The sequence below is a fragment of the Capra hircus genome, chromosome 6 (assembly GCF_001704415.2).
Source record: "Capra hircus breed San Clemente chromosome 6, ASM170441v1, whole genome shotgun sequence".
Taxonomy (NCBI): Eukaryota; Metazoa; Chordata; class Mammalia; order Artiodactyla; family Bovidae; genus Capra; species Capra hircus.
The window spans coordinates 84,387,098-84,400,961 of record NC_030813.1 but is presented as its reverse complement, the minus strand read 5'-3'; the positions used below and the strand labels follow the sequence as shown (position 1 = coordinate 84,400,961).

The 13,864-nt window shown below is 38.6% G+C and overlaps 1 protein-coding gene across 1 annotated transcript in view; it reads left to right on the top strand.

The window, feature by feature from the left end:
- LOC102186941 (transmembrane protease serine 11G-like) overlaps window positions 1-5,552 on the top strand; it is a 39,630-nt gene extending 34,078 nt beyond the window's left edge. The window contains exons 9-10 of the mRNA XM_018049512.1: window positions 1,360-1,502; window positions 3,977-5,552. Of these exons, the coding sequence (XP_017905001.1) occupies window positions 1,360-1,502; window positions 3,977-4,138 (305 nt within the window). The 3' untranslated portion in view covers window positions 4,139-5,552. The remainder of the gene's footprint in view (window positions 1-1,359; window positions 1,503-3,976) is intronic.

Here is a 13,864-nt window from a genome sequence, read left to right as displayed (position 1 = left end):
GGATGGTCTTGATCCCTGTCTCCTGCACAATGTCAAGAACCTCAGTCCATAGTTCATCAGGTACACTGTCTATCAGATCTAGTCCCCTAAATCTATTTCTCACTTCCACTGTATAATCATAAGGGATTTGATTTAGGTCATACCTGAACAGTCTAGTGATTTTCCCTGCTTTCTTTAAGTCTGAATTTGGCAATAAGGAGTTCATGATCTGAGCCACAGTCAGCTCCCGGTCTTGTTTTTGCTGACTGTATAGAGCTTCTCCATCTCTGGCTGCAAAGAATATAATCAATCTGATTCTGGTGTTGACCACCTGGTGATGTCCATGTGTAGAGTCTTCTCTTGTGTTGTTGGAAGAGGGTGTTTGCTATGACCAGTGCATTTTCTTGGCAAAACTCTATTAGCCTTTGCCCTGCTTCATTCCGTACTCCAAGGCCAAATTTGCCTGTTACCCCAGGTGTTTCTTGACTTCCTACTTTTGCATTCCAGTCCCCTATAATGTAAAGGACATCTTTTTTGGGTGTTAGTTCTAAAAGGTCTTGTAGGTCTTCACAGAACCGATCAACTTCAACTTCTTTAGTGTTACTGGTTGGGGCATAGGCTTGGATCACCATGATATTGATTGGTTTGCCTTGGAAATGAACAGAGATCATTCTGTTGTTTGTGAGATTGCATCCAAGTACTGCATTTCGGACTCTTTTTTTAACCATGACGGCTACTCCATTTCTTCTAAGGGATTCCTGCCCACAGTAGTAGATATAAGGGTCATCTGAGTTTAATTCACCCATTCCAGTGTTTACACTATACACTTACTATAGTGTAAATTGTAAACATTACTTTTCATATGTACTGTAAAATAAAAAAAAATGTATGACTGGCTATATTGAGATATTAACTTCAGTGTGGTGGTCTGGAACATGCTTATATAGCTGTGTGCTTTGTCAAATGATGAGGCAGATTTTCAGATAAGGTAAGGTAAACTGTCACAGATTATCCCAGGTGGTGAGGAATCCCAAGTTTAAATCTAACGTTATCCTTCATGTAACTATGTGATCACAGCTAAGACTCAAAACCCGGTGAACTTTGGTTTCCTCTTCTGAAAAAAAGAATTCTCACACCTATCTTTGATGATGGTAGCTAGGATTAAATAACATAGTAGGAGTCAGTGTGCCAAGCATGGTACCTAGCACATAGGAGATACCCTAGAAATAAAACTTGAATCTGAACACTGTCATCGAGTCCAGAGTTATATTACCTCTAGAAATAGGTTTTATCACTGGTTCATCATTTGCAAGAAACAACAATTAACTATCATAAGCAATAATATGGAAATTCTTCATCTGTTTATTTTTTTCTCTTTAGGTCCCTTTCCCAATACTCTGAGAGAAGTTGAAATAGAGATCATAAGTAATGATATCTGTAATCAAGTTCATGTATATGGTGGAGCTGTATCATCAGGAATGATATGTGCTGGATTCTTGAAAGGAAAACTAGATGCCTGTGAAGTAAGAATACATTTACATCTACAAAATGAATCTGTTACTAGAGATGACTTGACTGAACATAGACTAATGTCACTTTATATGACGCTATGGCATTAACTTTGTGGAGGAGAGAGAATAGCAGAGTATACAGGGTTACATTTAAAACAGATAACCAACAAGGACCTACCATATAGCGCAGAGGACTCTGCTCAATATTCTGTAATAATCTAAATGGGAAAAGAATTTGAAAAAGCATAGATACATGTGTATGCATAACTGAATCACTTTCTTGTACATCTGAAGTTAACACAACATTATTAATCAACTATAGTCCTATATAAAATTAAAATTTTTTTAAATGAGAAAAATTTGAAAAAACAGGCACGACCAGAAATTTTTTTTAAAAGTTACAGGGAACAGAAGAGCCATAGTAAGTAGTCCTTGTTTACTATTATCTAGTGCTGTGCTTAGTCGCTCAGTTGTGTCTAGCTCTTTGCAACCCTATGGACTGTAACCCGCCAGGCTCCTCTGTCTGTGGGGATTATCAAGGCTAGAACACTGGAGTGGGTTACCATGCCCTCCTCCAGAGGATCTTCCCAATGCAGGCGTTGAACCCAGGTCTCCCACATTGCAGGTGGATTCTTTACCATTTGAGCCACGAGGGAAGCCCAGAGCCATGTGTAAAGAATAATCACCAGCTGCAAACTGGTGGGCTCTGATTAAACAAAAGCATTTCTTGTAGATAACAGAAACCAAACCAGAGAGATATACAATCATTACTTCAAGCCATAGTCAGACTTTGTAGTTATGTACCTAATCCCTCTAATTGCAAGGCCCTGTGGCCTGGGACCTGCAGATGTCTCCATGGCCAGTAGAGCATCATCCCACCAGTGCTTGAACCTTTGAACTTAAATAGTGTACATCACATAGAATTATACTACTTAAGAGAGAAAATATCTATACATTCATTTTAAAGTGTTACCTCACAAATCACGTACTAATTAAATAAATTACATTTCCCTCAACCTTCAGTTCAGTTCAGTCACTAGGTCGTGTCCAACCCTTTGCAACCCCATGAATCACAGCATGCCAGGCCTCCCTGTCCATCACCAACTCCCAGAGTTCACCCAAATTCATGTGCATCGAGTCAGTGATGCCATCCAGCCACCTCATCTTCTGTCGTCCCCTTCTCCTCCTGCTCCCAATCCCTCCCAGCATCAGGGTTTTTTCCAATGTGTCAACTCTTCACATGAGGTGGCCAAAGTATTGGAATTTCAGCCTCAGCATCAGTCTTTCCAATGGACACCCAGAACTGATCTCCTTTAGGATGGACTGGTTGGATCTCCTTCCTTACAGAGAATTAATTTTAATCATTAAGCATTTAAAGATAATACATTGTAAAGTAGGGCTATTTCAAGGACAAAATAAATAATTAAACTTTCTACCTATAGCATTTGAAACTGAATCCAATGGTTTAGTAATTCTATATATGAAATAGACTCAGCTCCACAAAAAAAGGAATCTGTTGGATAGAGACTTGTATCTGAGTTTATTCCATAAGAGAGCAGATGTTCTCATTCTGTTGGTCCATGCTCCCTTGCTTCCTTCACCTCTAGTACACTAAGAACCTAAATTAGGATTTAGGACTTTGGGAAACAATTTCAGGACAATTGTTTTTGGTAGACCAGCAGGACTGCTTTTGGTAGACCAGAGTTCTTACTCTCTGTCCCCTGGGCAAGAGAGTGTACTAAGAAGTATGTGATGGGAAGAGAGTTTAAAGGCACAAGACTCTAAGAATCCTGCCTACTTCAAACAGAATCATCTCTCTTATTTAAAAGAAACATCTGGAAGGGGTTTCCATATAATATTTCTTTTAAGTGAATAGATTAATTGCTAAAAGATAAAATTAAAAATCATTTGTGAAAGGGTTAAATACCTCGGGGAAGTCTTCTTGATTGCTACACTCAAACCAGTTCACTTGGGAGCAAAATCCTGTGTGTAATCAACAATGCACATTTATTTGGAATGTCCTTTGCCTATCTTTCTCCTCTCAAACCTATTGCTACACAGTGATACAGTGCCTCAGACATCTTCCTATCAACTGGTGGAACAAGGTGGGGATTCAGATTCAAAGCATGAGATTATTCCTACCTAACAGATTTAGGAGAGGCTTCATGGCAGAAGTGATACTTGAGGTCACATTTATGTAATACTGAGACCAAGCAAAACTAAAAACTATGCAAGTATAAAACTGAAACCTCAACTTTAGTCACACTACCTTACAGAAAGAGACATTAATAGAGGTAAACAGACATAATCAGATAACAGAAAATAAGAACCTCAACTATTAAATTAATGGTGAGTAAAAACAGAATTTGTTTTTCATATTTCAACTTAAAATATTAATATATTAGACATCCAGATTCTGATTAACTTGTATTTCTGACACCCCTTTCTTTATCACATTGATCTTTTTTTTTCTTCCCACTTGCCAGGGTGATTCTGGGGGACCTCTGGTTATACCACGTGATGGAAATATCTGGTATCTTATCGGAATAGTAAGCTGGGGAATGGACTGTGGAAAAGAAAACAAGCCTGGAGTCTATACCAAAGTGACTCGTTATCGGGACTGGATTAAGTCTAAAACTGACATCTAATGTAATAACCACCTCTACCTCCAAAATGTAAATGCCATGTGTGGCCTCTGGCAAATCATGTTTAGTATGTGCTGCTATGTATATCGTCATCAGATTCAAGATGCAAATAAGCCTGATCTCGCAACTCTCCTCTAACATGTGAGGAAAGGCTTTCTTTCACATCACCTGAAGTGTCTCACTGACCACAAGCATATGCCATAGTGTCAACTCCAGTAAGATCTGCCATTGCTGCTAAGTGTCTCTGATTGCCTCCTGGCTCATCTTTTGGTTTCTACTACACACTTTCCATTTTAGAAAAATCCAGCAGTTTAATCAGATGAGTACCAGCTGGCTAAGTATTCCTTATTTTTTTCCTGACACAGCATACTGCCCTTCCCTGACTTCACAGTTTTTAGCTTCCTCCTCAAATAATCCTCATTCAGGATCTGTAGATTCACTACACCAGACAAATCCAGGTGATTCGTTTTGGCTGACACTAATGCAAACAATGAAGAGGCATTAGGCATGAAACCAGGACTCAAGAGATGGCACTGTAAGAGTCCTTTCCCCTTTGCCCTCAGATGTTCATTTAACCTCTTTCTGAAACTTGAAAAATCTTGACATTTAAATTTACACCCAACAGTGCAGATTTTAAACTCTTTAAACAACTACACTAACGTTCACTTTAGAACAATGAATAAATCCTTGGATCAGATAGTAGAACTGGAAATATTGCCTAGGACAGGATTTTGTTTCAAACTATGTAAAAATGACTTTTGATAGTCAGAAAATAAAAGAAGTTCCTTGGCTTTTCATCAGGTGGGGAATGAGAATAGGCAAGGACTTAGTGAGAGAAGTTACTTTCCAGCTCTAAAAACTGGAAAATGTTCTGGTTCTGGTGTAACTGTACTTTTCACTTGTTTAATTACCTACTAATGCAATTTATTTCTTAAACCATTTTATTTTCAACATCAGAAAACTTAAGGGACCCACAGAATGAAATGCCAGTATAAATTATATATTCATAAATATATGAGAAGTCAACAGAAAATTAAAAATTCATTCAGTTTGATATGAGTTTGGGAAAGACTTTATTGTATAATATTTAAGTTTACTGTTACAAATGGTAGTCATTCTTTGAAGAATTGTATTTATAAAGAATATTCAAATAAGAAAGCATCTTTGGAATGGTTTAATAATGATATAGTCATTTTATATATATTTAAATGCATATTTTGTGGCACTGTACATTACTAGTGTTCAGCAAAACTCAAACTTTTCTTGTGCATCTGAACTTTATTTGGCTCCCCCTCCTGTTACAATTAATTTAGTTAATGAAATAACTGCCATGTGAAGACATTTTGAGTTTTATATCAAGTAAGAGTCTTTCTTCTCCCACATAATGTTATATTATAAATTAAAATATATTTATAATGATAAATTCAGACTCATTATCTTTGAATCATCACTACACAGCAGAGTTTCTTAATCTTGGTACTATTGACTTTGTGTCAGGTAATTCTTTCTTGGGGCAGAGGCGGAGGGGGGAGGTTTGAGGGGCAGCAGAATCTTCTACAGTGTAGAAGCTTTCTTCTACAGTGATTAGCAGCTTTCTTTCCCTCTGTGCCCTAGGTGCCAGCGGTAACTCTACCAAGTTGTAACAAATAAAAATGTACCTAGTCATTATTAAATGTCCCCCAAGGAGCAAAATCACCCCCCAGGTGAGAACCACTGCCATGGAATCAACAGAAAAAAAGAGCCATCGTTAAAAATCTTGCACCCACAATTGCCCTACAATATCTTTCTTCTCATCCTTATATAATGTTGACACAGTGAGAATGCCAAAATGCCATTTATCATGATGGTATTTAGACACTCATATCTAAATAATCTAAGCCAAATTAAGATTGTTTGAGAATTGAAACTAGTTGGATAAATGAGGCAGTTTGAAGACTGAGTTGCTACAAACAAACAATTCATCTCTAGTTGGGCAGATGGGTGGGTGGATGGATGGATGGATAGATATAGACATAAATAGATAAATCTATTTATCTAGAGATATAGAGAGATTATATAGATATTAATATAAATATGTATTTAGATGCATAAATGTCAAATAACTAAATCCTGAATAATTTTTATATATTAAGTATACTTACAATATATAAACAGATATCATTTGAAAGAGTACTACATAATGAGTTAAGGCAGAATGTCTCAGACCATCATTCACTAACACTGTAGAGTGAAGAATAGAGAATCATGTAGCATTCAATTCAGTTCAGTTCAGTCACTCAGTCGTGTCCGACTCTTTGCCACGCCATGAATCGCAGCATGCCAGGCCTCCCTGTCCATCACCAACTCTCGGAGTTCACTCAAACTCACGTCCATCCAGTCGGTGATGCCATCCAGCCATCTCATCCTCTGTTGTCCCCTTCTCCTCCTGCCCCCAATCCCTCCCAGCATCAGAGTCTTTTACAATGAGTCAACACTTCCCATGATGTAGCCAAAGTACTGGAGCTTCAGCTTCAGCATCATTCCCTCCAAAGAACACCCAGGGCTGATCTCCTTCAGAATGGACCAGTTGGATCTCCTTGCAGTCCAAGGGACTCTCAAGAGTCTTCTCCAACACCACAGTTCAAAAGCATCAATTCTTCGGCGCTCAGCTATCTTCACAGTCCAACTCTCACATCCATACATGACCACTGGAAAAACCGTAGCCTTGACTGGACGGACCTTTGTTGGCAAAGTAATGTCTCTGCTTTTGAATATGCTATCTAGGTTGGTCATAACTTTTCTTCCAAGGAGTAAGCGTCTTTTAATTTCATGGCTGCAGTCACCATCTGCAGTGATTTTGGCTGCTGCTGCTGCTGCTGCTAACTCACTTCAGTCGTGTCCGACTCTGTACGACCCCATAGACGGCAGCCCACCAGGCTCCCCTGTCCCTGGGATTATCCAGGCAAGAACACTGGAGTGGGTTGCCATTTCCTTCTCCAATGCATGAAAGTGAAAATGAAAGGGAAGGCGCTCAGTCATGTCCGACTCTTAGCGACCCCATGGACTGCAGCCTACCAGGCTCCTCCACCCATGGGATTTTCCAGGCAAGAGTACTGGAGCGGGGTGCCATTGCCTTCTCCACAGTGATTTTGGAGCCCCCCCAAATAAAGTCTGACACAATTTCCACTGTTTCCCCATCTATTTCCCATGAAGTGATTGGACCAGATGCCATGATCTTAGTTTTCTGAATGTTGAGCTTTAAGCCAACTTTTTTCACTCTCCTCTTTCACCTTCATCAAGAGGCTTTTTAGTTCCTCTTCACTTTCTGCCATAAGGGTGGTGTCATCTGCATATCTGAGGTTATTGATATTTCTCCCGGCAATCTTGATTCCAGCTTGTCCTTCATTCAGCCCAGCATTTCTCATGATGTATTCTGCATATAAGTTAAATAAGCAGAGTGACAATATACAGCCTTGATGTACTCCTTTTCCTATTTGGAACCAGTCTGTTGTTCCATGTCTAGTAAAATCTGGATTGTCTAATATAATAGACACTAGCCAGTTATGGCTATTTAGATATAAATTAATTTAAATTAATACAATTAAAATTATTTCTTCAGTCATACAAATCACATTGTTTTAAACAATTAAGGTAGTTTCCTTTTTTCTAAACAAAAAATTAAACAAGAACCATATTTCAAAACCCCTTTCTGCTGGAACGAAAAAGATGTAGATACAAATATGTTTTAAGGCTTTACCCTGAACCCTTTTATACTCATGTAATTTAACTTCATAAGAATCAGAGTATAAAACACATATGTAATCTAAATATTATTAAGCTCCAAGTGAAACTGCATAAATGTTAATATTTATCAGCTACATAAACAAATCACAATTTAAACACAAAAATCACTACCTGTGACTAGCGGCTACCTATACAGATAGGTATACATCATTTTCATCACAGAAAGTTCTATTGGACATCACTGACCTAGAGTATTTGATGCAACTACTTACATAATAACTTATTCGCCTAACAAACATTTCTTAAATCTCTATGCATTAGACATTGGGTATTCTAGACAATGGGTACACTGTTGTATATAAACCTGAGTCCTATGCTCAAGACCACATAAAAAACCAAACATATTTTTTAAAACTGCTGTTGAAAGTAGCAGACCCTTTGGAGAGTATGGTTAGGCAGGCAAGGCATGACCGCTTTGCACTCTGCTTCCTCTCTGGTCCATAGTGGAGAGGGGATCTGTATGATCTACAGCAGGTCCACAGGGACCCACAAGTAGATATGGGGCTTTCCTATTCCCCTTAGATAAAGATCCTAGAACTTCCTCAATTAGTAGTATATTAAAGAATCAGAGAGAGGTGTGGTTTTTTTGTCGTTACTTTTTAAATCAATAGGGAATTTCTTGTAACACAAAAGCTATGTTAATGGCAACCAAACAAGAGTAGCAAATAATGAGGTGTATCAGAGTGACTTAGTCACAAAGAAAAGAAATATCAAATTATAGGTTAAGCAAGAAGTCAACCCCAAAAAACAAGGATAGATTGTGCAATCTGTTAATGTAAATTTATTATAGATGAATCTAGAAAATATGAAACCAACAAATCACTGTGACCACACATATGTTCATTCAAACGTTGCGAGGACCTAAGAAACTTAGGAAACCTAAGAAACTTAGACCAAACGTGTTACTATGCTGCCATCTCCTGGTCCATGTTATTTTAAAAATATATTTTATTGTAGTTTCATTTCAAGATACGAAATTACAGGAGCTGTTTGCTAAACATAAAGCAGTACAGAGATAACTCTGGCAATCTTTCCAATTCTTTCCTACGATAACCCAGTTTAAAGTTCTATATATGTTTTTATTGGGCTGGCCAATAAGTTCGTTCAGGTTTTCTGTTACAGCATATGGGAAAATCCAAAAGAACTTCTTGGTCAACCAATTATGTTGTTTTCTATGTATACAAATATGAATGAATATATCTGTTCACTTATAAATAACTTACCCACCTTTCCCCCCCAAAATGATATTATTTTATATATACACACACACACACTCTCCCACATATGAGTATATCTGGGCTTTTATTTCTACCAAAATGGTAAACTAGCTTAGGAAAATACTCCTTTCTCCAAATCAACCAAATCAGATAAATTATAGAATAAGAAGTAAACATGAATCTAGACCAGGAAATCATAACAAAAGTGAGGTAGCAGGAGACAGGCCTATCTTGAACCACAGTATATAGGAAGGGTGGGCCCCTGAAGCCTAGAATGTAATGAGCAAATAGTTGAAAGAAGTTTTTTTTTTTTTATTTTACTCGGTCCCCCAGGACCCTGCCTTGCCCTATATTACCTTGAGGCAATGTTCACCTGTTTTTCATATCAGTCTGGACTCAGCAACACAAACCGCCAATTTTGGAAGTATCTGGGAAAATTCACACAAAGGAGAGAAACTCCTGGAAAAGATAGCAAATGATCAGCTGCTTTCAGGTTTTCTTTTCCTCACCCTCACTTCTCCAGACCTCCAGCACTGGTGAACTGAAGTCTAAGAACAACATGACTTCTCCCGAGTGCTGCTTCACTGTGAGAGCCCAGATCTGTAGCTATTAGTATCCTGGTCAGCCTTCACCTGCAGAGGAGCGCCAACACCCACCTTCTTGGCTATGCTCAAGCCCTGCCCACCAGCTCAGTCCTGGTGGCTTTGGTAAGCGGCATGGGTCTGCCCACGGTAGATATCCACTGGTGGATCTTCTGGCTTCGTATAACACCTGTTCCAGAATGGCCATTTTCCTTGGCCTTTTTATTTCTTTCTCCAGTATCTGCCCGGCCAACTACGGAATTTCTGCTTCACTCAGTTTTAATTGTGCTTCTTCCAGTCTGTTAAGATCTACTCTTGCAAGTGTGCCCAATCTCCTTGGTCCTTGACAGGATGTTAAATTCCCTACCTCAAGAAGGTCGATGGATTCTTACTTATCCCATCTTCAGTTCAGCCCTCCTTCGTCAGGGAACTTCAGAACCCAATGCCAGGAACAGAAATACTCCTCTGCCAGCACATACTCACTAATTCTTATACCTTCTTCATTGCATAGTCTCCTTACCTCCTTCTCAGGCTCAGCACATTCTTAGCTGAGTTATTGGCATGGTTGTCAATAGAGGAGGGGGGATATCTCTTGAGGAGCCATCGGTTGCCAGGTGAGGGAAAGAGTTCTGCAGCTCTTCCAGCGTGGGATAAGTGTTGGCACCTAAAAGGAACAAGGGGCTGAGGTTCAGGAAATCTGCAGGACTAACACCAATATCTTTCTGCCTGTCTCCCTCTTACATTTCAAGATTCCAGGTTTTCTTTGTGTGTGTGTTAGTCACTCAGTGGTGTCTGATTCTTTGAGATCCCATGGACTATAGCCCACGAGGCTCCTCTGTCCATGGGTTTCTCCAAGCAAAAATACTGGAATGGGTTGCCTTGCCCTCCTCTAGGGAATCTTTCTGACCCAGGGATTGAACCTGAGTCTCTTACGTCTCCTGCATTGGGAGGTATGCTTAACCTTTAACTGATTTTTAACAACCTTCAGTTTCTCCTTATCTCTCTGTAGGGCAATGATACAATTTAACAGTAACCAGCCAATTCTACTATCTTTGTAGGCATTCCTCCTTCTCATCCCTTAATTGCTAAACCATCACCCCTACAATCATGTCCCCTCCGCCAGGAAGTTTTCTGAGATACTGTTGGCGAAATCTTTAGCAAATTAGGTGTCACCTCCTGCCAGGGATTATCTGTGCCTCACATGCCACTCAGAATGTCCTCTTTACCAATAGGTGGGGAAATGAGTTTCCTCATCTTCAGTTTTCTGAAATAACTCAATCATACCCCACAGTTGGATTTAAGGCACAAGAGATTTATAGGGGTAAATTTCTGTGAAAAAAATGAGACATATGTTGGAATAGGAAAAGAGACCCTTCAAGATGCAGTTCAGGTCCAAAATTTGTGTAGTAAAGGGGGAAAAGAAGAGTTAGGAATAAAAGTATCACTTGGCAGTGCAGGTGCAAGAAAATTTGGCCAAGCCTATGGGGAGTCTTCAAATTAAAGTTAATCATTAGAGAAGTCCCACATTTTCTAAGAATATGTTTGCCTTAATAAGCCTGCTGTGCGCTTGTATACTGCTTCAGTTAGGTAAATAACACCATGGATAGAATGGAAAAAAGATATTTAAAATGTTTAAAACTGAAAAGGTAGTGATATCTTCAGCAAAATACAAAATACTCTTGCAAATCAACAAAGAAAGGAACAACCATATTAGAAATATGGACAAATGATATGAAATGGCAATTTATAAAAAAGAAGCAAGCATATAAAGCAAATGCTTAAAGAATTAGTATTCGGATTATTCAAATACAGTTAAAGCAAATGTAAGGCATGGCTTTATACCTAATAGGCAAGTAGAATAATGGCAAGTGCAAGGAAGGATGTAAACCTTTCATGAACTACTGATATTCGCAGTCAGTTTTAGTTAAATTATGTATATACTTGTCCTATGACCCCCAAATTCTATAATATATCATATCATGCACAAAGTCAATTTCAAATTGTTTCCTTCTACATTTTCTTCAGATCAGATAATCTGGAAAAGTTTTAATTTTCTCATATAATTTCAAGTTCAAGCTAAAAATCAAGAACACAGGAAATCTTCATTTAACAATAGTTTAGCCATGAGAGTAGAACACTTATGACAGAAGGAAAAGCATGCATTCTCAAGTAATGCTGTTAGGCTTCACAGCCTTGAGAACTGATGAGCCATCTCTACTGTTGAAGGAAGGAGTGTTTCCTCACTTTGAATAAATTTCCCTAGGTTGTTAGAGTAAGCAGTAAATGATGACCCTGGCATTCTATGCAAAATAAATGACATATTTTCATCTCTCAGAGGTGCAAGAAGTAGAGGGAAGGTTTTGAACATTAATCTTTTAATTGTAATAGATTCTTATATTTATAACTAATACCTGTAACTTCATTAACTCACAATTTTGATTGAAATTAATACATTAACAAATTTTCTTCCATTTTTCTATTTAATGTAAGATGTAAAGTATGATGTAAGATGTAAAGTAAGATGTAAGTATGATATCCATGTCAATGATATGCCTAGATTATAATCCAAGCCATGTTCTTTCTTTTGCATAGAACAGGGTAAACAGTCTTCTGAAACCTCTAGGGCAATAGCTTTCATGGGGACCATCTCTCAGGAGACAGAGATGCTAAGTAAGTGGGATTCCAGTTTTGCTCTGCTCAGCTCAACCAGAACTACTTCAGTGTGATTTGCTCATGTATTTAACCTCAGCATAAAGTTCATTTAGAGTAAATGGTCCCATTACTTCATCTCCCCCACACCTAAATAATTGTTGTAATTCATTGTTTTAGGAGGATGTTTGTTAACATTTTGTGACTTAGTGGAAGTGGGGTATAGGTTCTTATGTTAATGAGAAGGAGACTTTGATGAGAATAAATGCAAGCCATGACAACTTAATAGATGTAGAAGACCCGAGAATGGATGAAGGGAAATTGGAGAACAATATCTTGTTTGGGCATTTTAAATTTGAGATATCAGAAACAATACCATGTAGAACTATTCCAGAAAGCAGAACTCTAAATCAGAAGAATTATAATAAATATTTAAAGAGATTTGTGGGTCAGAGGCTTATAGATGATATCTGTGGCAGTGGATTAGAAAGTATGGAAGACAAATTTCATGATATGAATTTGGCAGTAATTTCTTAGACACGACACCAAAAGAACAGGCAACAAAAGGAAAAAATGGATAAACTGGACTATGTCAAAATTTAAAACTTTTGTACATCAGTGGACACTATCAACAGAGTGAAAAGGCAACCCATGGAATGAAAGTAAATATTTGAAAATCAAATAAGGGGTTAATAGCCAGAAATATCAGAGAAGGCAATGGCACCCCACTCCAGTACTCTTGCCTGGAAAATCCGATGGACGGAGGAGACTGGTAGGCTGCAGTCTATGGGGTCGCTAAGAGTCGGACATGACTGAGCAACTTCACTTTCACTTTTCACTTTCATGCATTGGAGAAGGAAATGGCAACCCACTCCAGTGTTCTTGCCTGGAGAATCCCAGGGGCAGGGGAGCCTGGTGGGCTGTCATCTATGGGGTCGCACAGAGTCGGACACGACTGAAGCGACTTAGCAGCAGCAGCAGCCAGAAATATATAAAGAAATTCTATGACCCAGCAACTAAAAAACAACCGACCAAATTCAAAACTGGGCAAAAAACTTAAACAGTATTTCTCTAAAGATACACGAATGGCAATAGGCATATAATATGTTGCTTCCCTGGTAGCTCAGCTGGTAAAGAATCCGCCTGCAATGCAGGAGACCTTGGTGTGATCCCTGGGTTAGAAAGATCCCCTGGCAACCCACACCAGTATTCTCACCTGGAGAATCCCCATGGACAGAGGAGCCTGGCAGGCTGCAGTCCATGGGGTCACAAAGAGTTGGATATGACTGAGCGACTAAGCACACACAGGTGTTGCTCAATATCACTAATCATTAGGGAAATTCAGATCAAAACCACAGTGAGATACCACTTCACATCCATCAGGATACAAAACAACAACAACAACAACAGAAAATAGCAAGTGTTGGCAAAGATATGAAGAAATTAGAATACGTGTTCATTGTTGGTAGGATATAAAATGATATAACTGTTATGGAAGG